Here is a 25,656-nt window from a genome sequence, read left to right on the forward strand (position 1 = left end):
AATAGGACAAAGATTGGAAAACAGGAAATGATGAGGAAGTGAGAGTGGAACTAAAGAACATTAACTGGGAGAAATCTTGAAAAACAGTAAGAAAAAGCAGAAAATCTTTAAAAGCGGAATCAATAGAATTCGAGAAATGTATTCCAGTATAAGCCAACAAAATGGGGCATGGTGAATAAATAAAGAACTAAGGGGGAAAAAAAACTAAAGAAAAAGACATCGAAGAATTACTTTGATAATAAAGGAGATGAGGACTAAAAGGAAAATGAAGAATTTAAGGGCGATGTTTTTAAACTATCAGAAAGTCAAAGAAAATTTGTGAAATAAGATTATTGAAGAATATAAAAATAAATAATAGTGTTCTGAAGACACGTAAATAATAAAAGGAAAGTGAAAGTAAGGATAGGGCCACTAAAGGATGAGCAACATAAACTCATGGGAAATAGCAGAGAAATGACAGAAGTATTAAATAACTCACCTTAGTTTTTATGAAATAAGATAATGAAATATACACATCATGAGAGTGTGAGCTTAAAAAGAATATTAATATAGTTGGGATAGAAAGGGAGAAATAATTGTCACATTAATAAAACTAAAAGAGGCTAAGGCCCCAGGTCCAGATGGTATGCACCCAGATGCACACCAGGGAGCAGTTAGCAGAGGCACTGATTGATATATGTATATATCTAAGATCTAAAGAAGAGGAGAAAGTGCCAGATGATTGGTGGACAGCATATATTAAAAGAAGTGATAGATGAGCATCCAGAGGCAGAAAATATAATGGAACATAGTCAGCAAGGATTCTGAAAGACTAAGCCATACTTGACCAACCTTACTGAATTCTTTGAAGAAGTAATGTTGACAAGGGTAACACAGTAGATGCCATAAACTTAGATGTACAAAAGGCCTTTGTTAAAGTGCCAGATGGTGGGCTCATGATGAAGATGAGGGCATGTGGAGTCAGGGAACAAACAGCTAAATGATAGCAAATTGGCGAAAGAATAGAAAGAAAAGTGTAGGTGATTGTTCTGGATGAAGGAAGAGAGAAATCAGCACTCTCTGAGTATCAGTACTAGGATTATTAATAATTAACATCAATGATTTGGACCAAGCAACTCAACATCAAAATTTGCAGATGATACATGCAGGGTGGTGTCGCTCACACTGAGGTAGGATGTGACATAATGTAAGACATCAGAAAATTTGCAACCTGGGTCATTAAGTGGCAAATGAGCTTGAACATGGATACATGTGAGGTGATGCACTTTGGTAGCAAAAATGGAAATATCACGTATATCCTACAAAGTAAGAAATTAATTGGCTTGGAAGAACAAAGAAATACAAGTGAACAAATCATGAAAGTGGTATCATAGGTCAGCTCGAGAGCTGATGAATTAGAGCTATCAGGAAAGATTGAACAGCCTTGGGCCAGAATTTTACATTCCACCACTGGTGGGTTTTTAGGCTGGGACAAGGGTGGGGGATGGTGGAGGGATGGGAGCATGAAATTGAAGGGATGGGATTCCCTCCACACAACGATTTTACGCTGAGCTGGGCAAAGCCTCAGATGTTTCCTGCCCAGCCTCAATTTTTAGGCTGGTGGGAGGATTGAGCTGGCATGGGGGGAAGGTATAAGTCACCTTCTGACCCTTAAAGTCCATTGGTCTCCAGAACTCCCTCTGGCCCCGGCCTCCCCTCCAAGACCCTGATTGCCACCTTCCCGCCTCCCCTACCCTCCCTGTCCTGGGACCCCTTGACCTTACCTGAGCCTCTGTTCCCTGAACATCGGCTCTGACATCCTCCTGAACTTCCTCTTCTGTCCACTGCAGTGCTGTTGCTGCAGGGACTGGGGAGCTGCCCATCAATCAGATTGGCCAGCAGTCTCTAAGGCTCTCTAAACCCCCAGGCCCTTCCCCTTCCCCCTGGCCTTCTGCCTCATGTCCTCCACTTCCCAGACCCGCCAACGCCCCAGACCCTTCATAATCCTGTGCCTTCTGCGCCCTGGACCCTCTGCTCCCTGGCCCTCCCAACACCTCACCCCCCGCCCCCCCCACCACCCCCCTCACTCCCCACCCCGGCCCTCTGCTCCTTCCTGGTTTATTCTATTGAAATTACTTCACATGAGTCTCCTCCCAATCCATCTCCCTCATCTCAGTCTTTCAGTATATCTTTCTATTCCCCTTTCTCTCATGTACTCATGTAGTATCTTTTTGAAAGCATCCAAACTATTTGTCTCAACCACTTCCTGTGGTAGCAAGTTCCACATTCGAACCACTCTCTGAGTAAAGACATTCTCCTTATTTCGTTATTAGATTTAATAGTGACTGTCCTATCTGGTATTCATGAACCCTAGTTTCAGTTTCTCCCACAAGTGGAAACATCCCCTCTACATCTATCCTATTCAACCCATTCATTGTTTTAAAGACCTTTATCCGGTCACCTCTAAGACTTCGTATGGTGGGGTTTTGCTTCCTGCCATCCAACGAGTTGACGGGGAATACATCCTCCCAAGTCCGTGTGCCCCACAGCTGGTAGAAGCCCCATCTGCAGCCATTCCAGGTCCTCTGCCCTTGGATCCTATGCTCCCAGGATCTCCAAACCCCCAGCCCCTCCCATGCCCCCAGCCCCCCGTCCCTTCTCCTGGTTTTATCCACTTCTCCAGCTTATCCATCCCCGCCGGTTTATTCCTACCCCCCCTGGTTTATCCCTCTCTCGGCCTGGCTAAACCCCTGCTGCCTGCTATCTCCCCCCTGCCCAGTTTATCCCCTATCCCCAGTTTATTCCCCCTCCTCAGTTTATTCCCCCTCCTCAGCTTATTCCCCCTCCCAGATTTATCCCTACTCTCCTGGTTTATCCTTCCTCCCCAGTTTATCCCCCTCCCCAGTTTATCCCCGCTCCCCAGTTTATCCTCTATCCCTGGTTTATCCTCCCTCCCTGGTTTATCCTCCCCTGTTTATCCTCCCTCCCCGGTTTATCCTCCCTGGTTATCCTCTCTCCCTGGTTTATCCTCTCTCCCTGGTTTATCCCCCCCGCCTGGTTTATTCCCACCTGATTTAAATTTGCCTTGTTTATCACCACCCCACCCATTTGGTTTATCCCTGGTTTACTCACCTTGCCTGCCTCAACTGGTTTGCCTCCCTGCCTGATTTACCCAATTATAGGTCCGGAACCTTCCTGGCCCTCGTTTACACACCTGTTCTGCTCTGCTTTCACAGTAGTGAATAGATGTCACATTATGTTCCACCTGTTTCCATGGTCACTGTGGTCACTAGAGCTGGGTGTGTGTTAGCTTCCAGTCACTTCATCCTCATTTCCTCAAACTCCATTATTCTTCACCCCTTCCAGAAAGAAAATCCCTCCAGCATCTCACAGCCGGAGTAGGGATCTATTAAAGATTGCTATAGAATTTGATACTGCCTCACATTCCTGTGTTGTATAGTGTGTGCAGTGCAGAATCAGGCTATTTGGCCCAGCTGATCCCTGCTGGTTTTCATGCTGCAAATGAGCTCGTGTTCACCTGGGACACATTGGACTGTGCGGCCTTTTTTCTCCTTGTTACTTAAGCAGGGATCGTTTTACAGGATTAAGGGGAAAATTTCTGTTTGCTGTACTGAACTCAAGGCATTATATATGAAATGAGATATTGTGTGTTTTCAGATCATTAGCCAAGAGTCCAATCGAGGAATTGATTACGAATATTATCAATCACGGTACCGGAGACAACCACAAGGTTACTTCTGGAGTGTTGGGTCTTGGAGTTTGTGCAGCAAAGAGTGTGGGGGTGGTGAGTGACTGCAGGTGTTGAAATTTCTTCTTAAATCTTTCTGTGTCTTAATTAAGTGAAACATTTTATATTTGAAAATAGAACAAAAACAACTTAGTATTACACCTTTAATGTGTTAAAAAACATGAATGTTATCTGACAAAAATATGACACTGAGCCAAATGAGGAAAGATAAGGACAGATAACCAAAAGCTTGGCCAAAGAGGTAGGTCCAGATGGTGAAGTTCCAATTACTGGAAGAACTCCCCCTGCTGGAGGTGCTATCTTTCGGAGGAGACCTTAAACCTAGGCCTAATCTGCTCGCTTGGGTGGAAGTAAAATATCTCATGGCACCATTTTAAAGAAGAGCAGGAGAGTTCTTCCCAGTGTCCTGGCCAGTATCTATCTTTAAATTAACAGCACAAAAACAGAAACACTTCAAAAGTATTTCATTGGCTGTAAGACATTTTGGAATGTCCTGTGGTTGTGAAAGGCACTAAGGAAATACAAGTCTTTCTTTCTTGCCTTTCATCCACCGATGCTACCAAGATCTTTAGCATCCACATTGACAAGCAGGTGAGGCCGCCATTGAATACCTGATGGAAACTTCCAAGAGTACGGTGCTCTCTCAGTGCTGTGTTGAAGCGCATCGCTTCAAGATTCAGTACTTGGGTGCTAGGGTAGGCTCGAACCTGTAACCTTCTGGCTCGGAAAGTTTCAGGCACAAGTCCACTTCTACTTATCCTTGTGAGTGGAAGTGATCTTTTTTGATGGTTCATCCCAACTGAAGATCCCTCCGATTTGTGCAACATTCAATTCGGTTATCAGAGTTCGCTGATGCCAGGCAGTTACAGTGAGACATGAAGGAATTTCCTGATGTGTGTTGCTTATTTTCCTTTGGACAAGCTTTTAGTTAGAGTGGGGGATTTTTTTTGCTGAAATAAGTAATTTTGTGTGTCTCATTTTTCCTTCCTTGATCTCGAGATAAAGAAAAGAAATTGCCTCTGGGACTCTGGAACAATGTTTATATAAATACTGGTACTCTCTGTTTCTGCTTCTGAAAGAACAAAAGTACTACGGGTATTTATACAACTTGTGCAAACAGAAAATTGGTTTGTACCCTTGTAAAACTTTTATCCACCTCAGTAAATTTATTGAGCATAGTGGGTGATAATGGAATAAAGGAACCTTATTGAATCCCTTTGTGATGGCATGAGGGGTTTGAGTTCTCGTCCTGTGCTCCACCGTCCTCCCTGAACTGTTTCCTTCCCTATTATTACACAGGTTATCAGACACGGCTTGTGTTTTGCACCATCGACAGTGAAGCCTATCCTGATTATTTATGCAGAAGCCAAGTACAGCCGACCAGCAACAAAACCTGCAATACTCAATCCTGTCCACGGACTAAACGGTGAGGGAGCATCAGTCTGAGCTTAACACTATACAACAACCTGGATATTACAGGCTTCACCCATTGCTCAGCAGCTAATAACATCCCCAAATGTTCCAAATGAGTGTGATAACACTCCCAATGGTTCCAGAGGTAATATCACTCCCGATATTTCAGGGGGTAATAATACTCCCAATACTTCCGGGGGTAATAACACTCCCAATATTTCCAGAGTAATAACACTCCCAATATTTCCAGAGTAATAACACTCCCAATATTTCCGGGGGTAATAACACTCCCGATGTTTTCAGCAGGAATAACACGCCCGCTATTTCCGAAGGTAATAACAGTGCTGATATTTCCGGAGGTAATAACACTTCCGATATTGCACCAAGAATTCAGGGAGTTAGGCAGTAGACTAAAGAGCAAGACGTCTCGGGTTGTAATCTCTGGATTACTCCCAGTGCCACGTGCTAGCAAGCTCAGAAATAGGAGAATAGCGCAAATGAATATGTGGCTTAAGAGTTGGTGCAGGAGGGAGGGTTTTAGATTCCTGGATCACTGGGCCGTTTCTGGGGAAGGTGGGACCTGTACAAGCATCTACATCTGAACCAGAGCAGGACTAACATCCTTGCGGGCGGGTTTGCTAGTGCTGTTGGGAGGAGTTTAAACTAATTTGGCAGGGGGAGGGGACACAGAATGTTAGCAAAATAGGGACACAACATAAAACAGTAAAACAATCAAGTCAGAGGGAGTACAGCTGCATTAAGTTTCACAGGAGTAAGGCAAGGCTGGATGGCCTCTACTTTAATGCCAGGAGTAGTACAGGTAAATCAGATGAGTTAAGGGTGAGGATTGACACGTGGAATTGTGATATAATAGCCATCACTGAGACGTGGTTGAGGGAGGGACAGGATTGGCAGCTCAACATTCCGGGATATAGAATCTTCAGGCGAGACAGGGGAGGGAGTAAAAGAGGACGAGGCATTGCATTATTAATTAAGGAGTCAGTTATTGCAGAAAGGAGAGATGATATCTTCGTGGGGTGGGGGGCATCGAATGAAGCTTTGTAGGTAGAGCTTAGGAATAAAAAAGGGGCAGCCACATTGTTAGGTGTTTATTATTGACCCCCAGATAGTCAGCGGGAAATTGAGGAGCAAATATGTCCACAATTTGTGAAGGTGTGTAAAAACAATAACAATAGGGAAATTTATATTAGGTGATTTCAACTTTCCCAACATTCATTGGGATAGACATAGTGGTAAGGGCATGGATGAAGTGGATTTCTTGAAATGTGTACAGGAGAACTTTTTAGGTCAATATGTAGAGGGTCCAACAAGGGGCGGCGCAGAGATAAAAACAAAAAACTGCAGATGCTGGAAATCCAAAACAAAAACAGAAACAGAAATACCTGGAAAAACTCAGCAGGTCTGGCAGCATCGGCGGAGGAGAGCACAACTGACGTTTCGAGTCCTCATGACCCTTCAACTGAACTAAGTAAAAATAGGAAAGGGGTGAAATATAAGCTGGTTTAGGTGGGGGGGAGTGGGGGGGCGGGGGGGGGTGTGTGGTTTGTTGGGACAAGCAGCCAATAATAGGTGGAGATAACCAAAAGATGTCACAGACAAAAGAACAAAGAGGTGGACCTAATTCTGGGGAATGAAGCCGGAAAGGTGGCTAAGGGGGTGGTGGGGGAGCATTTTAGTGACAGCAGCCACAACATGGTACAGTTTAAGCTTGTTATGGACAAAGAAATAGACAAGTTGCAAAAAAATGTTTTGGATTCGGGGGGAGCGGATTTTAGTAAAATAAGGCCAAGGTAGACTTGGAACAGCTACTTGTGGGGAAATCTACAGAAGAACAGTGGGGGGCATTCAAAAGGGAAATGGGGAGGGTACAGGCTCAACATGTTCCCTCAAGGGTGATAGGAAGGAGTAACAAGCCCAGAGAACCATGGATGACCAGAGATATTCAGGATACGGTGAGAAGGAAAAGGCAGGCTTTTAGCAGGTACAAGGGGAGCAAATCAAAGGAGGCATTAGTAGAGTACAGAAAGTGCAGGGTGGAGCTTAAGAAAGCAATTTGGAGAGCAAAGGGGGGATGTGAGAAAGCTCTGGCTGGTAAAAGTATGGAAAGTCCCAAGATATTCTATAAGTATATCAATGGGAAGAGGATAACCAGGGAAAGAGTAGGGCCCATTAGGGACCAAGGGGGCAATCTATGGGTGGAGCCAGAGGACATCGGTAGAGTGTTGAATGACTACTTCACATCCGTCTTCACCCAAGAGAATGAGGATAAAGGTGTGGAACTAGGGGAGAGAGACTGCGAGGTTCTTGAGCAAATTGATATGGGTAGTGACAAGGTATTGGAGGTGTTGGCAGGCTGAAAAGTGGACAAATCTCCAGGTCTGGATGATTTGTGTCCCAGACTGCTGAGGGAGGCAAGGGAGGAGATCGGAGGGGCTCTGACCCAAATTTTTAATTCCTCTTTGGCCACGGGGGAGGTGCCAGAGGACTGGAGAACAGCTAATGTGGTTCCGCTATTTAAGAAGGGTTGTAGAGATAAGCCAGGGAACTACAGGCCAGCGAATCTCACATCAGTGGTAGGGAAACTATTGGAGAAAATTCTGAAGGAGAGAATCTATCTCCACTTGGAGAGGCAAGGTTTGATCAGGGATAGTCAGCATGGCTTTGTCAGAGAGAGGTCATGCCTAACAAATTTGATTGAATTTTTTGAGGAGGTGACCAGGTGTTTAGATGAGGGTAGTGCAGTTGATGTAGTTTATATGGATTTCAGCAAAGCCTTTGACAAGGTCCCACATGGGAGACTTGAAGGCAAATGCACATGGGATACAGGGTAATTTGATAAGGTGGATTCAAAATTGGCTTAGTTGTAGGAGACAGAGGGTGATGACAGAAGGCTGCTTTAGTGACTGGAAGCCAGTGTCCAGTGACGTACCACAGGGATCTGTGCTGGGTCCCCTATTATTCATCATTGATATAAACAACATAGATGACTATGTGGGGGATAGGATTAGTAAGTTTGTGGATGACACAAAGATTGGCCGGGTGGTTAACAGTGAGGTTGAGTATCTTGGGCTACAGGAAGATATAGACGGGATTGTCAAATGGGCAGTTAAGTGGCAGATGGAATTTAACCCTGAAAAGTGTGAGGTGATACACTTTGGAAGGAGTAATTTGACAAGGAAGTATTCAATGAACGGCATGACACTAGGAAGTTCTGAGGAACAAAGAGACCTTGGTGTGTGTGTCCATTGATCTCGGAAGGCGGAGGGGCATGTTAATCGGGTGGTGAAAAAGGCATATGGGACACTTGCCTTTAACAATCGAGGCATAGATTACAAAAGTAGGGAGGTCATGTTGGAGTTGTATAGAACCTTGGTGAGGCCACAGCTGGAGTACTGTGTGCAGTTCTGGTTGCCACATTATAGGAAGGATGTGATTGCACTGGAGGGGGTGCAGAGGAGATTTACCAGGATGTTGTCTGGGATGAAACATTTAAGTTATGAGGAGAGGTTGGATAGACTTGGGTTGTTTTCGTTGGAGCAGAGAAGACTGAGGGGCGACCTGATCGAGGTGTACAAGATTATGAGGGGCATGGACAGGGTGGATAGGGAGCAGCTGTTCCCCTTGGTTGAAGGGTCAGTCACGAGGGGACACAAGTTCAATATGAGGGGCAGGAGGTTTAGGGGGAATGTGAGGAAAAGCTTTTTTACCCAGAGGGTGATGAGGGCTTGGAATGCGCTGCCTGGGAGGATGGTGGAGGTGGGTTGCCTCACATCCTTTAAAAAGCACCTGGATGAGCACTTGGCACGTCATAACATTCAAGGCTATGAGCCAAGTGCCGGTAAATGGGATTAGGTAGGTAGGTCAGGTGTTTCTCATGTGTTGATGCAGTCTCGATGGGCCAAAGGGCCTCTTCTGCACTCTGTGATTCTGTGAATAACACTCCCAATATTTCCAGTGGTAATAACATTCCCGATATTTCCAGGGTAATCACACTCCCGATATTTCCAGGGTAATAACACCTCCAATATTTCCAGGGTAATCACACTCCTGATATTTCCAGGGTAATAACAATCTGATATTTCCAGGGTAATAGTACCCCCGATGTTTCCAGGGGTAATAACGCTCCCAATTTATTTCTGGAATAATCACACTCCCGATATTTCCAGGGGTAATAACACTCCCAACATATTTCTGGGGTAATCACATCCCCAATATTTCTGAGGGGAATAACACCCCCAATATATCCAGGGGTAATAATACTCCTGATATATCCGGCAGTAATAACACTCCCAACATTTCCAGGGGTAATAACACTCCCAGTATATTTCCGGGGTAATCACAGTCCCTATATTTCGAGGGTAATCACACCCCCAATATTTCTGAGGGTAATAACACTCCCAATATTTCTAGGGGTAATAATACTCCCGATATTTTCAGGGGTAATAATACTCCCAATATATCTAGGGGTAATAATACTCCCAATAATTCCAGGGGTAATAATATCCCAATATTTTCGTGGGTAATAACACTTCCGAAATATCCGGCGGGATCTGCACCTTAAGTGCTATAAGCTGCAGGGCTATGGGCTGGGTGCAGGAAGGTGGGATTAGAAAGGGCACCTGGGTGTCCTTGGGCTGGCATGGACAAGATGGGCCGAATGGCCTCCTTCTGTGCTGTAACTTTTCTATGGTTCTACGGATAATAACATTCTCAATGGCTCTGGAGTAATAACACTCCCAACCGTCCCGAGGGAGTTAACATTCCCAATGTTTTTTAGTGATAGTGCCAATATGTGGCTGGAAGCTCATTTCAGGGTCACATATGACACCAAGGTTCAGTATCAGAGGGATGGAGTTGCTAGCTAGGGAATGGAGATTGAAGAGTGGACCAAAAACAATGGCTCAGCCTTCCAATATTTAAATGGAGGAAATTTCTGCTCACCCTGTTAGATAAGCAGTCAGATAGTTTAGCAGCAGTGGAGGCTTTGAGAGAGGCAGCAGTGAGGTAGAGCTGGCTGTTGTCAGTGTACATGTAAAAACTATCACTGTGTATTCGGGTATTGCCACTGAAGGGCAGCATCTAGATGAGAAATAGGAGGGGGCCAAGATTCGATCCTTGGACGTTCTACTTAATTGAATGGTGGAACAGATTCGAGAGGCTGAATGGCCTACCCCTGTTTTAAACACAAAAATATGCTTTGTTGTTAGGCCAACATTGTATGAATCGTATATTGGAATCGAGTCAAATATTATCAAAATTTTTTAAAAGCAAACATTTATTCTATGTGTAAGGATTTCATTCATAAATCGACCGAGCGCATGGACTTGGAACCAGTGCGTGATGGCGAGAGCTTACAGGTAACCAAGGCAACTGCTATGGGATGGGCACATGGCCAGATGATTAAATCAAGGGGGAGCAAAATGTTTCTTAATTGACATTTTCTTTTGCTTAGTAGAGTTTAGGCAAAGTGTGTTGTGTGCTTTATAGTGGAATTAGAGCTTGCTTGGTGTATGGGGCCTGAGGGCTGGCAGTGTTACAGCCTGTGCTTTTCACTGGTGGGCTGCTATCTTGCATTAGAGATGATCAGAGTTCCTTACACAGCAGATTGGGGTGTGGTGTCTGTCTGTACCTTTCAATATGCAATTTGTGTTTCTACAGAACCAGGTACAAGGTGAGTTTCAATACTTTTTCTGCTTCACAATGAGTCACGTATTTATTAGCAGCCTGTACTCTGCTCAATGACAACTCCAACATTTTTAAGTGTACTCCCACACACCGGGGGAGGTTTGTTTAGACATATTTAAACCTTTCAACTAACAAAAGAATTCATTCTGTAATCCAGCAGTGAATTAGAAACAATAAGAATCTTAGATTTATTTGCGCAAAAGAAATCAAATATTCATTCTTGCATTCTTTCCTTCTTTTGATCCAATGCACCTGCGTCAAACATTCCCCACTGCTGCCAAATTTCAGGAGTCCATCCTTCTCCCTCCTGTCAATTCACAGAATGCCTATCGCCCCACTTCCTCGACCTCACGAACAATCAGCAATTCCATAGGAGATACACATGTCTGTGCGCTTGCATCTGCCTGTCTGCATGCATGTGTCTGTCTGCAAGCGTTTGTCTGTGCACATGCATCCATCCATGTGCATGTGCCTGTCTGTGTGCGTGTGTCTATCGGTGCGTATGCGTCTGTCTGTGCACGTGTGTCTATCCATGCATGTGCGTCTATCTGTATGCGTGCGAGTATCCATGCGCATGCATCTGCCTGTGCGCATGCATCTGTCTGTCCGCGTGTATCTGCCTGCCCTTGGACATTTGTCAGTCTGCATGCGCCTGTCAGTCCGCATGCGCCTGTCTGTGCACGTGTCTGTCGGTCCGTGTGCATCTGTCTGTGCATGTGTCTGTCTGCACGCGTGCATCTGTGTGCGCATGTGTCTGACTGTGCATCTGCTTCTGCCTGCATGTGTGTTTTTCTGTGCATGTGCATCTGTCTGTTCGTGCATTTATTTGTGCACATGCATCTGTTCGTATGCATATGCGTCTGTCTGTCTGCATTCATCTGTTTGTGCATGGACGTCTGTGTATATGCATCTGTCTAATTGCACGTGCGTTTTTTTTTCCGCATGCATCTGTCTGTCTGCATTCATCTGTCTGCACGTGTGTCTGTCTGGGCACATGCATCTGTGTGAGTGCGAGCATCTGCGTGCATGCCTTTCTGTGTGCAAGTGCCTGTGTGCATGTGTCTCTGTGCGTTTCTCTGCCTATGTGCTTGTGTCAGTGCGTATGCATCTCTCTGTGCGCATGTGCCTGTCTGTGAGTGTCTGCGAGCATCTGTTTAGGTGTGTCTGCCTGCCTGCATGTGTCTATCAATGCCTCTGTGTGTATGTGCATGTCTGTGTGCGTCTGTCTGTGCGCGTGCGTCTGTATGCGTGTGCATCAGTCTGTGTGCATGCATACGTCAGTGTGCATGTCTGTCTTTCTGTGTGTATCTGTGTGCATATCTCTGTGTATGTGTGTGTCTGCATACGTGCATATGTCACTGTGCGTGTCTGTGTGCATGCGTGTCTGTGTTTGTGAATATGTCAGTGTGTGTACGCTTTCGTGTGTGTGTCTGTGTGCATATGCCTGTCTCTGTGTGTGTCTGTATGCCTGCCTTTTTGTGTGAGAGTCTGTGTGCACGTCTGTCTTTACCCCAAGAGCTACATCTTAGCCTCTCATTTCCTCCCAATCACTAATGCTAGTTCCAGAATGGTTTTGTACCTAAAAGTTACTATTTAACTTCCCAGTCTTCCTTTCCAGAGGGCTGTGATTTCCCTGATAATTCTTTCATTGTGTGTTTTGCTGAAATGGAAATCACTGACTGAGAAAGTGTTGCCTCTTTTTCCAAGTCCTTGCTCTTTGAATCCAAATGTGTGATGTTGATCAGAATGCTAGAGCCGTGTGACTTTCTTGGTTTTTGGACTATAGATATAGTTAATTAACAATCGGAGTTCCGTGACCTGTATTTACCCTGTAGAGAAGGTTAGGTGTAGGCCATGGGAGTGCCTGCAACATTCACCATTTCCATGGTTTTAAGTTTCAATTTAATTTTATAGAGAATTGTATTGAACTTGCAACACAGCAACGGTCTGCATATTATGCAGTTATGCTTCACATAAGCCTCCCACCATCCTAACCCTATCGGCAAACTTTCTACTTTTCTATTTTTCTCCCTCATGCACTTATCTAGATTCCTCTTAAATGTTTCTGCACCTATTCACCTCAATCATTCCATGTCGTAGCAACATCGACCTTCTCACCGCCCTCTGGATAAAGAATTTTCTTCTGACTTCCCTATTGGATTTATTGGTGACTACCTTTTCTTTAAGGCCCTATTTTTGGACTCCCCACAAATGGAAACTTGCTCTCTACATCTGCCCCATTGAACGCCTTTATAATTTTTAAGGCCTCTATTAGGTAACCCCTCAGCTGCCTTCTTTTGAAAGAAAAGATCCTGAGGCTGTTCCTAGAATTACACAGAACTTTAATCATTTTTGTTATTGCTGGATGTCTGCCATTTCTTCACAATGTCCCACACATCCCTGCCCTAATGTACAGCACAATCTGACTATACCTGATCCTCAAATGTCATATCTCCATCGATAGCCAGCCCCTGTATCAAACCGTGACCTGTCCAAGTTTGTAAATCACTTGTTATCAAGAACTCCTTCTGGCTGGGGTGGAATCAGTTAAAAGCATTGCGGAGAATGCGGATTGCCTGTTTGTTTATGTTGACATTAATTCTTGATTGATCATTCAGCTGGAAGACAGGAGAGTGGAGCACTTGCTCAGTAACATGCGGGGGAGGGGTGCAGACCCGGTCCGTGTTCTGTACCCTGTCAGAGGGGAGTCGAGGGGAGACAGTTCGGGATGATGTGGAATGCGCTGCAGTCACGGTGAAACCGCCCAGCCAGCAGGCCTGCAACATGCTCCAGTGTGCGACATGGAGCTCTAGCCGTTGGTCTGAGGTATGTCTCAGAAACTAGTTTTGGTTCACTCTGCTAACCCACCTTCCAGTGCTCCACAATGACAGGTTTGAGGAAAGGAAGAACTTGCAGTTCTATAGCACCTTCCACGCCTTCAGGACATCTCAAAGTACCTTATTGCCAGTGAAATACTTTTGAAGTGTAGTCACTGTTGTAATATAGGGACGTGGCATGGCAGCCAATTGGTGCACAGCAAAATCCCACAAATGTGATAATGACTAGATAATCTGTTTTAGTGAAATTGGTTGAAGGATAAATATTAGCCAGGACACTGTGAATAACTCCCCTGCTCTTCTTACAAGTTGCCAACCCTCCAGGAATGCTCTGGAGTGTCCAGAAATTAAAGACTAATCTCCAGGACATTTCTGTGAGCAATTCTGGAGAAAACAGTTAAAGAAAAGCACTTAAAAACATTTTTAAAAAGAGTTTTGCTCATCAAAGAAAATATCTGCAATGGGAAAAAGGCTTGATGAATCTTGCCACTCAAACAATCAGGTAACAAAGAGTCTGCTCGCTTTCTGATTGGCTGTGGGGAGCTGGTGCATCGTGAGGAAGGGCATGTTAGTTGACCAATGGCGGGAATAGTTGAAGGCAGCTGGTCCTGTGATGCAACCTGCTGGAATATGTACAGCCAGACTTGACGACCTTAGTGCCCTGGGATCTTTTACATCCACCTTAGAGGACAGGCAGGGCCTCGCCTTAACATTCCATCTGAAAGACAGCACCTCCAACAGTGCAATACTCTCTCAGTACATCAGTGGGAGTGTCAGCCTAATCATCAGTGACATCTCAGCAAGATGATTCTGAAAGAAAGAGACTACTTATTCAAGACTGTGTAAAGCTGGGTTATAGTCCATGGCAGTGAAAAGTTCAGAGGTACAGTTTGAATCTATGAAACAACAGTGACTGCACTTCATAATCATAGGATATCACAGAACAGAAAGAGGCCATTTGGTCTATCATGTCTGTGCTGCTTCTTTCAAAGAGATATCCAGCTACTCTCAAATCTACTTGCACAATGTACATTTATTAACATGACACCCCACTCCCTATAAGGTATCAAGAGATATGGAGCAAAGGTGAGTAAATGGGCTCCTCCTGTTCCTTTGTTCCTTTTAAACAAAGTTCCTAGCAGCCTGACTCTTGGTTTGTTGGTTGTGCTTATTTTTAATTCTGAAAGTACCTCCTTTGCTCTGTTGCAGTGTTCCGTAACATGTGGCGAGGGGATTCAGACCAGGTCTGTATCATGTGTGTTACAGTCAGGAAACCAGCTTCCAGACTTTGTCTGCTCTTCTCAGTCGAAGCCCTCGGTAGCTCAGGCCTGCGTGCTCGATGCCTGCAGAGATGTCTTCTCATGGTATATTGGGGCCTGGAACTCGGTAAGTGTTACATTGACTTTACAGCACAGAAACTGGCCATTCCGTCCAACTGGTCTGTCCTGGTATTTCCAGACCAGCCTCCTCCCACCCTATTTCAACTAACCCAATCAGTGTATGCATATGTGTTTATCATGGTTCCCTTTAAATCCATCAATGCTATTCACCTCAATTGCTCACTATGTTAGTGTGTTTCCTCAAGTTCCCTTGAGTTCCTTACTGGATATATTAGTGACTACCTTATATTTATGGGCTCCTAGTTCTGGACTTCCCCTCAAATGGAAATATATTCCTTACATCTAACCTCAGGAACTCCTGCGCAACTTTAAAGACCTCTATTAGATTGCCCTCAGTCTTATCTAGAGAAGGGAGCCGCAGTCTGTTCAGTCTTTTCTGAGGGTTAAAACCTCTCAGTTCTGGTATTGTTCTTGTAAATCATATTTGCACCTTCTCCAGTGCCTCTATATTTGGCTCTTATCTTCCTGACTTTGCCCATGTATTTTTGCTGCAGTTTTGTTCTATGTGGAGCTGAGGACTCTCTTTGTTGTACGGGTTCACGGGTACGGGATCTTTGCCCTGATGAATCGACTATCTTTGGGCCTGTATGATGCAAAATCCCAAATAAATAACAGCTGAGCCTGTTTGTGTTCATAGGCCACATTTTCCTACATACATCAGAGTATGAATGGAAGCGATGGCTGATTTTCTAACCCTCACCACCCCCTCCCCCACACTGACTGCCCACTGCTACTGCATCCAGGGGGTAAGGGACCTAACTGACATTTGGTAGATGCAGGGGGCACCTGGTGTCTATAGGACTGAAACCCAACAGGAGACAGTATCTACAGGGTTGAAACCCAACAGGAGACAGTATCTACAGGATTGAAACCCAACAGGAGACAGTATCTACATGGTTGAAACCCAACAGGAGACAGTATCTACATGGTTGAAACCCAACAGGGGACAGTATCTACAGGATTGAAATCCAACAGGAGACAGTATCTACAGGGTTGAAACCCAACAGGAGACAGTGTCTATACGACTGAACCCCAGCAGGAGACAGTGTCTATGGGACTGCAGCCCAACAGGAGATAGTGTATATATGACTGAAACCCAACAGGAGACAGTATCTATTGGACTGAAATGCAACATGAGACGGTGTCTACAGCACCGCAGCCCAACAGGAGATAATGTCTATAGCACTGAAATCTAGCAGCAGACAGTGTCTATAGGACTGAAACCCAGCACGAGACAGTGTCTGTAGGACTGAAACACAGCAGGAGACAGTGCCTAAAGGACTGAAACCGAGCAAGCTACAGTGTCTATAGGTCTGATGCCCAACAGGAGACAGTTCCCATAGGACTGAAACCTAGCAGGAGACAGTGTCTATAGAACTGAAACCCAACAGGAGACAGTATCTATAGGACTGAAACCCAGCAGGAGACAGAGTCTATAGAACTGAAACCCAACAGGAGACACTGTCTATCGGACTGAAACCCAGCAGGAGACAGTGTCTATAGGACTGAGACTAAGCAGGAAAGAGCTTCTGTAGATCTGCAGCCCAACAGGAGACAGTATCTATAGGACTGAAACCCAGCAAGAGACAGTGTCTACAGGACTGAAACCCAACAAGAGACAGTGTCTATAGGACTGAAACCCAACAAGAGACAGTGTCTATAGGACTGAAACCCAACAAGAGACAGTGTCTATAGGACTGAAACCCAGCAGGAGACAGTGTATATAGGACTGAAACCCAACAAGAGACACTGTCTATAGGACTGAAACCCAACAAGAGACAGTGTCTATAGGACTGAAACCCAACAAGAGACAGTGTCTTTAGGACTGAAACCCAGCAGGAAAGAGCGTCTGTAGATCTGCAGCCCAACAGGAGACAGTATTTAAAGGAATGAAATGGAACAGGAGACAGAGTCTGTAGGGCTGAAACCCAGCAGGAGATGGTGTCTAAAGGACAGAAACCCGACAGCTGACAATGCCTATAGGATTGCAGCCCAACAGGCTACAGTGTCTAGAGCACTGAAACCCAGAAGGGGACAGTGTCTATGGGACTTTAAAACCAACGCGATACAATGTCTAAAGGACTGCAGCCCAACAAGAGACAGTGTCTATAGGACTGAAAGCAAGCAGGAGACAGTGTCTATCGGACTGAAATACAACACGAAACAATGTCTACAGCACTGCAGCCCAACAGGAGACTTTGTCTATAGGACTGAAACTCAACAGGAGACAGTGTCTATAAGACTGAAACCCAGCAGGAAAGAGCGTCTGTAGATCTGCAGCCCAACAGGAGACAGTGTTTAAAGGAATGAAATGGAACAGGAGACAGAGTCTGTAGGGCTGAAACCCAGCAGGAGATGGTGTCTAAAGGACAGAAACCCGACAGGTGACAATGCCTATAGGATTGCAGCCCAACAGGCTACAGTGTCTAGATTACTGAAACCCAGAAGGAGACGGTGTCTATCGGACTGAAATACAACACGAAACAATGCCTACAGCACTGCAGCCCAACAGGAGACTTTGTCTATAGGACTGAAACCCAACAGGAGACAGTGTCTATAAGACTGAAACCCAACAAGAGACAGTGTCTATAGGACTGAAATACAACACGAAACAGTGTCTACAGCACTGCAGCCCAACAGGAGACTTTGTCTATAGGAATGAAACCCAACAGGAGACAGTGTCTATAGGACTGCAACCGAGCAGGAGACACTGTCTGTAGGAATTAAATCCTACAGGAGACAGTGTCTATAGTGCTGAAATCTATCAGCAGACAGCGTCTAAATGACTGAAACACAACAGGAGACAGTGGCTATAGGATGCAGCGCAACAGGAGAGAGTGTATATAGGACTGAAAACCAACAGGAGACAGTGTCCATAGGTCTGCAGCCCAACAGGAGACAGTGTCTATAGGATGCAGTGCAACAGGAGACAGTGTCTATAGCACTGAAATCTAGCAGCATATAGTGTCTATTGGACTGAAACCCAGCAGGAGACTGTCTATATGGCTGAACCACGACAGGTGACAGCATCTATAGGATGCAGGCCAACAGGGGACATTGTCTATATGGTTGAAACCGAACAGGAGACAGTGCCCATAGGACTGAAACCCAACGGGAGACAATGTCTACAGCACTGCAGCCCAACACGAGACAGTGTCTATAGGACTAAAAACCAGCAGCAGACAGTGTCTATAGGACTGAAACCCTTCAAGACAGACTGTCTATAGGGCTGAAACCCAGCAGGAGACAGCATCTAATGGACTGAAACCAAACAGGAAACAGTGTCTATAGGAATGCAGCGCAACAGGAGATAATGTCTATAGGACTGAAATTCAACACGAGACAGTGTCCAAAGCACTGCAACCCAACAGGAGACAGTGTCTATAGGATTGCAGCTCAACATGAGACAGTGTCTATAGGACTGAACACCAGCAGGAGACAGTGTCTATAGAACTGCAGCGCAACAGGAGACAGTGTCTAAAGCACTGAAACCCAACAGGAGGCAGTGTCTATAGGACTGAAACCCAACAGGAGACAGTGTCTATAGGACTGACACCCTGCAGGAGACAGTGTCTATAGGACTGGAACCCAGCATGAGACAGTGTCTATAGGACTGATGCCCAACAGGAGATAGTGTCTGTAGACTCAAACCCAACAGGAGACAGTGTCTATAGGACTGAAACCCAACAGGAGACAGTGTCTATAGGACTGACACCCTGCAGGAGACAGTGTCTATAGGACTGGAACCCAGCATGAGACAGTGTCTATAGGACTGATGCCCAACAGGAGATAGTGTCTATAGACTCAAACCCAACAGGAGACAGTGTCTATAGGACTCAAACCCAACAGGAGACAGTGTCTATAGCACTGAAATTTAGCAGCAGACTAAATGTCTAAATGACTGAAATCCAAGTGGTGACAATGTCCAAAAGCCTGGAACCCAGCAGCACAGACTGCCTATAGGGCTGGAACACACAGGAGTCAGTGTCTATAGGACTGAAACCTAGCAGGTGACAGCGTCCAGAGGATTGCAGTCCAAGAGGAGACAGTGTCTATAGGACTTCAGTGCAACAGCAGACAGTGTGTATCGGACTGACACACAATAGGAGAATATGTCTATAGGACTGGATCACAACAGGGCACAATGTCTATAGCACTGCAGCCAAACACGAGACAGTGTCTAAAGGACTGAAACACCACAGGAGACAATGTATATTGGACTGAAGCCCAACACGAAATGGTGTCTATAGGACTGACACGCAACAGGAGAAATTGTCTATTGCACTGCAAACTAACAGGACACAGTGTCTAAAGGACTGAAGCCCAACGAGAGACAGTGCCTATAGAACTGAAACCCAGCAGGAGACAGTGCATATAGGACTGAAAGCCAGGAGGAGACAGTGTCTATAGGACTGCAGCCCAACAGGTGACAGTGTCTATAGAACTGAAACCCAACAGGAGACAGTGTCTGTAGGACTGCAGCCCAACAGGCTACAGTGTCTATAGGACTGAAACCCAACAGGAGACATTGCCTTTAGGAGTGAAGCCCAACAGGAGACAGTGGCTATAGGACAGAAATGCAACAGGAGACAGTGTCTATAGGACTGAAACACAACTAGAGACTGTGTCTGTAGGACTGCAATCTAACATGAGACAGTGTCTATTGGACTGAAACCAAACAGGAGACAGTGTCTATCAGACTGCAGCCTAACATGAAACAGTGTCTATCGGACTGAAACCCAACAGGAGACAGTGTCTATAGGACGGAAACCCAACGGTAGACAGCATCGAAAGGACTGAAATCCAACAGGAGACAGTTTCTATAGGACTGCAGCACAACAGGAGGCAATGCCTATAGGACTAAAACCAAACAGGAACCAGTGTCTATAGGACTGAAAACCAGCAGAACACAGTGTCTGTAGGACTGCAGCACAACAGGAGACAGTGTCTATAGGACTGCAGCCCAACAGCAAACAGTGTGTATAGGACTGAAACCCAGGAGTGGACAGTGTCTGTAGGACTGCAGCCCAGCAGGAGACAGTGTCTATAGGGCTGAAACCCAAAGGGGATAATTTCTATACAACTTCAAACTAACAGGAGACAGTGTCATGTAGGACTGCTGACAATAAGAGACAGGGTCTAAAGGCCTTAAACCCAGCAGAAAACTGTGTCTCTAGAACTGCAAACTAACAGGGGGCAGTGTATATGGGACTGCAGCCCAACAGGAGACATTGAGAGGGTGAGCGGTGAGGAGGATGCAGAGATGCATCAGTGTGATTTGGACAAGCTGAGTGAATGGGCAAATTCATGGCAGATGCAGTATAATGTGGATAAATGTGGGGTTATCCATTTTGGTAGCAAAATCAGGAAGGCAGATTATTATCTGAATGGCTATAAATTGAGAGAAGGGAATGTGCAACGAGACCTGGGTGTCTTTGTACACCAGCCACTGAAGGTAAGCATGCAGGTGCAGCAGGCGGTAAAGAAGGCAAATGGTATGTTGGCCTTCATAGCCAGAGGATTCGAGTACAGGAGCAGGGATGTTTTGCTGCAATTGTACAGGGCCTTGGTGAGACCACACCTGGAATATTGCGTGCAGTTTTGGTCTCCTTATCTGAGGAAGGATGTACTTGCTATAGAGGGAGTGCAGCAAAAGTTTACCCGACTGATTCCTGGGATGGCAGGACTGGCATATGAGGAGAGATTGAGTCGATTAGGATTATATTCGCTTGAGTTCAGAAGAATGAGGGGGGATCTCATAGAAACCTATAAAATTCTACCAGCACTAGACAGGGTAGATGCAGGAAGGATGTTCCGGATGGTGGGGGAGTCCAGAACCAGGGATCACAGTCTGAGGATATGGGGTAGACCATTTAGGACTGAGATGAGGAAAAATTTCTCCACCCAGAGAGTGGTGAGCCTATGGAATTCGTTAGCACAGAAAGTAGTTGATACCAAAACATTGTATGCTTTCAAGAAGGGGTTAGATATAGCTCTTGGGGCAAAAGGGATCAAAGGGTTTGGGGAGAAAGTGGGAGCAGGCTATTGAGTTGGATGATCAGCCATGATCATAATGAATGGCGGGGCAGACTCGAAGGGCCTACTCCTGCTCCTAGTTTCTATGTTTCTATGACTACAGGAGTGCAAACTAACAGGAGACAGTATCTATAGGACTGAAACCCAACAGGAGACAGTGTCTAGAGGGCTGAAACCCAACAGGAGACAGTGTCTATAGGACTGAAACCCAACAGGAGACAGTGTCTAGAAGGCTGAAACCCAGCAGGAGACAGTGTCTATAGGACTGAAACCCCACACAGGACAGTGTCTGTTGGACTGAAACCCAACAGGAGACAGTGTCCATAGGACTGCAGCCCAACAGAAGACAGTGTCTGTAGGATGCAGCCCAACAGGAGACAGTGTCTATAGGACTGACAGGCAACTGGAGACAGTGGCTCTAGGACTGTAAACCAACAGGAGACAGTGTCTAAATGACTGTAGCCTAACAGGAAACAGTGTCGATATAACTTCAGTCCTAAAGACCCTGTCTGCTGCTAGGTTTCAGTCCGAAAGACACTGTCTCCTTTGAGCTGCATCCTATAGACACTGTCACCTGTTGTGTTTCAGTCCTATAGACACTGTCACCTGTTGTGTTCCAGTCCTATAGACACTGTCTCCTGCTGGGTTTCAGTCCTATAGACACTGTCTGTTGTTAGTTTGCAGTCCTACAGACAAACAGGAGATGGTGTCTATAGGACTGCAGCCCAAAAGAATACAGTATCTTTAGGACTGAACTGGACACAGTATCTATCAGACTGAAGCCCAACAGGTGACAGTTTCTATAGGACTGAAACCTAACAGGAAATAGTGTCTATAGGACTGCAGCCCAACAGGAGACAGTGTCACAAAAACAGAAAATGCTGGAAAAACTCAGTAGGTCTGAGAGCATCTGTGGAGAGAAAGACAGAGTTAACATTTCGAGTCTGAATAACTTTTCTTCAGAACTAAAGAGAAATAGAAATATGGTGAAATTTATACTGTTCAGAGGGGGTGGGACAGTTGAAGCTGGATAGAAGGCCAGTGATAGGTGGAGGCAAAGGAGAGATTGCGAAAGATGTCATAAACAAAAGGTCGAAGGGGTGTTAATGGTGGTGATATTGGCTAAAGGAGGTGCTAATGGTGACATTAAGAGTAGAAAGCAGGATGAGCAAGTAACAGATGGCCCGAGTGGGGGTGGGGTGGTGGGAGGGGACGGTGTGGGAAAAAAGATCGAAATAGGCTAAAAGGTGGGGATAAAAGAATGAATTGAAATAAATTTTAAAAATAATAACAGAATTAGGTGGGAAAAATGTATATATATAAAAATTAAAAAATACATATTGAAAAAAGGGGGGATCAAAAAGGGATGAGGGTGGAGGAGAGAGTTCATAATCTGAAGTTGTTGAACTCAATGTTACGTCCGGAAGGCTGTAAAGTGCCTAATCGGAAGATGAGGTGCTGTTCCCCCAGTTTGCGTTGAGCTTCACTGGAGCATTGCAGCAGGCCAAAGCTGGACATGTGGGCATGAGAGCAAGGTGATGTGTTGAAATGGCAAGTGACAGGGAGGTCTGGGTCATGCTTGCAGACAGACCGAAGGTGTTCCACAAAGTGGTCACCCAGTCTGTGTTTGGTCTCTTCAATGTAGAGGACACTGCATTGGGAGCAGCGAATGCAGTAGACTAAATTGAGGGATGTGCAAGTGAAATGCTGCTTCTCTTGAAAGGATTGTTAGGGCCCTTGGACGGTGAGGAGGGGGTGAAGTAAAGGGGCAGGTGTTGCGCCTTCTGCGGTTGCATGGGAAGGTGCCGTGGAAGGGGGTTGAGGTGTAGGGGGTGATGGAGGAGTGGACCATGGTGTCCCAAAGGGAACAGCCCCTACCTGACGGGGGTGAAGGGAAGATGTGTTTGGTGGTGGCATCATGCTGGAGTTGGCGGAAATGGCAGAGGGTGATCCTTTGAATACGGAGGCTGGTGGGGTGTGAAGTCAGGACAAGGGGGACCCCATCATGGTTCTGGGAGGGAGAGGAAGGTGTGAGGGCAGAGGCGTGGGGGATGGGATGGACACAGTTAACGGCCCTGTCAACCACCATGGGTGGGAAACCTTGGTTAAGAAAGGACGAAGACATGTCAGAGGAACTGTTTTGCAAAGTGGCATCATCAGAACAGATGCAACGGAGGCGAAGGAACTGAGAGAATGGGATGGAGTCCTGACAGGAAGCAGGGTGTGAGGAGCTGTAGCCAAGGTAGCTGTGGGAGTCGGTGGGCTTGTGATGAATATTGGTGGACAGTCTATCACCAGAAATTGAGACAGAGAGGTCAAGGAAGGGAAGAGAAGTGCCAGTGATGGACCATGTGAAAGTGATGGAGGGGTGGAAATTGGAAGGAAAATTAATAAATCTTTCCAGGTCCAGACGAGAGCATGAAGTGGAGACAGTGTCGATAGGACTGAAACCCAGGAACAGTGTCTATTGGGCTGAAAACCCTCAGGAGACAGTGTCTATAGGACTGCAACACAACAGGACACAGCATCTATAGGACTGCAGCACAACAGGACACAATGTCTATAGGGTGCAGCCCAACAGCAAACAGTGTTTATAGGATGACAGCCCAACAGGAGACAGTGTCTATAGGACTGAAACTAAGGAGCAGACAGTGTCTATAGAAATGAATCCCAACAGGAGACAGCGTCTATAGGACTGAAACGCAGCAGGGGACAATGTCTTTAAGAATGAAATCAGGAGGGTGTGATGCTGTGGCTGGGATTTTCCGGCCCCATTGTGGGCGGGACCCACTTTGGGCGAGGCGGCGCCCCAACCTGAAGCCCATTGACCTGCAGTGGGACCGGAAGATCGTGGTGGCGAGCAAGAAATCTGTTCCTCCAGAGTAGGAAGGGATAAAATTTGAGAGACAAATGTGGGATCTTCTGGTCTGTGTTTACCATGGCAATATTGTTTTATTTTAACTGTTTAATGCCCTCTCCACCAAGTTGCTCAGTGTCTCTTGTGTCTTGTTTCAGTGTTCAGTAACATGTGGTGAAGGGATTCAGAGCAGGTCTGTCTCGTGTATGTCCCAGTCAGGTGGCAAGGTTTCAGATTTTGCCTGCTCCTCTCAGTCGAAGCCGTCAGCCACCCAGCCCTGTGCCCTCGATGGCTGCAGCGACTATTTCTCTTGGCACATTGGGGTGTGGGGTCTGGTGAGTTTGCAAATTACTTTTCCCTTCTTGCTCCTGGACCAGAGAATCAGATGCTTCGTAGTTTAAATAAAAATGTAATTACTCTACACTTGTTTGTATAATTGCTTGTTTGCTTTGTGTCTTCACACACTCTGTTCCCTTTGGGGAATAGTGGAGAGTGTTGGAGGATTAGCAGCCTGATCCTGTTCAACCACATCATGAACACTCCTTCCATGTCCAACTGGCCCTGGAGTGGGACTTGAACCCAAAGCTTTTGGCTCAGAGGCAGGCGCACTCCTGACTAAGCCATACAACCTCCAAGTCGCATATTTATTTCAAAATATTGGCAACAGATGTATAGAATGGGGAGGAGAAGCAAAGATTACAAAAAATTGAATCTTTGGGCCTATGTACTTTATTAACAGCCCCAAAAGCACCTTTGTTTGTGGTGAGGATAAGATGCGGCTCTGCTGACAGCTTCAATATTGCTGAAAAGACAAAGTTGCACCCCTGTGAGTTTATTAATCGGTAACTGTGCTGTACAGTCCTGGAAAGTGCCAGGATTATTTCCCACTCTGTCCACAGTTGGTGGAAATGTGAAAAGCATAATGATGGATTCAAAGATAGATAAAGGACACCTCTTGTTTGTCCTTACACAAAATAGTGGCCAGCACTCTTCCAGATGGAAATGTGGGTGTCCTTCCTGCCTCATGTAATGGGATCTTAGTCCAAGGAGTGTGCAAGAAATGTCTGCTGTGTGGGTCTGTTGCAAAATTTTCATTGATGACGCTATGTGATAATTGGACTAGATTTGAGAATATTAGTTGCTCCAGATGTTCATGTTGAAAGATTGACATCAGGCACATGTAGTTTCTTGCTGCCACTTTTAATAGCAAAGGTGGGACAGTCAAAGGATTGACTTTAAGTCTGTGTTTGATTCTGTGTCAGAAAGCTCACGGGTTCCGCGAGTCCAGTTCACAGCCTCAGTTGATTGAGCTATTCCGGTTCTCAGCCAATCCTCAAGAGGAACCCTGCAAGAGAAGAAAGGAAACTAGAAAAAAATGAAAGAACTTGCATCACACTGCATTTCTTCCAACCTCCCAATATCACAAACTGCTTTACAGCCAATGAAATGTAATCACTGTGACAATGTTGGAAACGTGACAGCAAAATTGGGCATAGCAAGCTCCCACAAACAACAATCAATGACTTGTATTTATATAGTGCCTTTAACGTAATAAAACCTTCCAAGGTGCACCACAAGAGCTTTATCAAGCAAATTGTAAGTCACTGGTGGGAGAGAAGTTTTAAGCGGGGACCAAAAACATTAGCATTTGTCTTCCCA

General features: G+C 45.6%; 1 protein-coding gene across 1 annotated transcript in view; it reads left to right on the forward strand.

Annotated features, from left to right (window-relative positions):
• The window catches only part of LOC144674543 (papilin-like), a 163,118-nt gene extending 138,699 nt beyond the window's left edge, over nucleotides 1–24,419 (forward strand). The window contains exons 9-14 of the mRNA XM_078535844.1: nucleotides 3,658–3,784; nucleotides 5,048–5,174; nucleotides 10,474–10,539; nucleotides 13,486–13,693; nucleotides 14,914–15,090; nucleotides 24,156–24,419. Of these exons, the coding sequence (XP_078391970.1) occupies nucleotides 3,658–3,784; nucleotides 5,048–5,174; nucleotides 10,474–10,539; nucleotides 13,486–13,693; nucleotides 14,914–15,090; nucleotides 24,156–24,398 (948 nt within the window). The 3' untranslated portion in view covers nucleotides 24,399–24,419. The remainder of the gene's footprint in view (nucleotides 1–3,657; nucleotides 3,785–5,047; nucleotides 5,175–10,473; nucleotides 10,540–13,485; nucleotides 13,694–14,913; nucleotides 15,091–24,155) is intronic.
• Nucleotides 24,420–25,656: the final 1,237 nt, after the last annotated feature.

Source organism: Cetorhinus maximus, unplaced genomic scaffold (genome assembly GCF_964194155.1).
Source record: "Cetorhinus maximus unplaced genomic scaffold, sCetMax3.hap1.1 HAP1_SCAFFOLD_694, whole genome shotgun sequence".
Classification (NCBI taxonomy): Eukaryota; Metazoa; Chordata; class Chondrichthyes; order Lamniformes; family Cetorhinidae; genus Cetorhinus; species Cetorhinus maximus.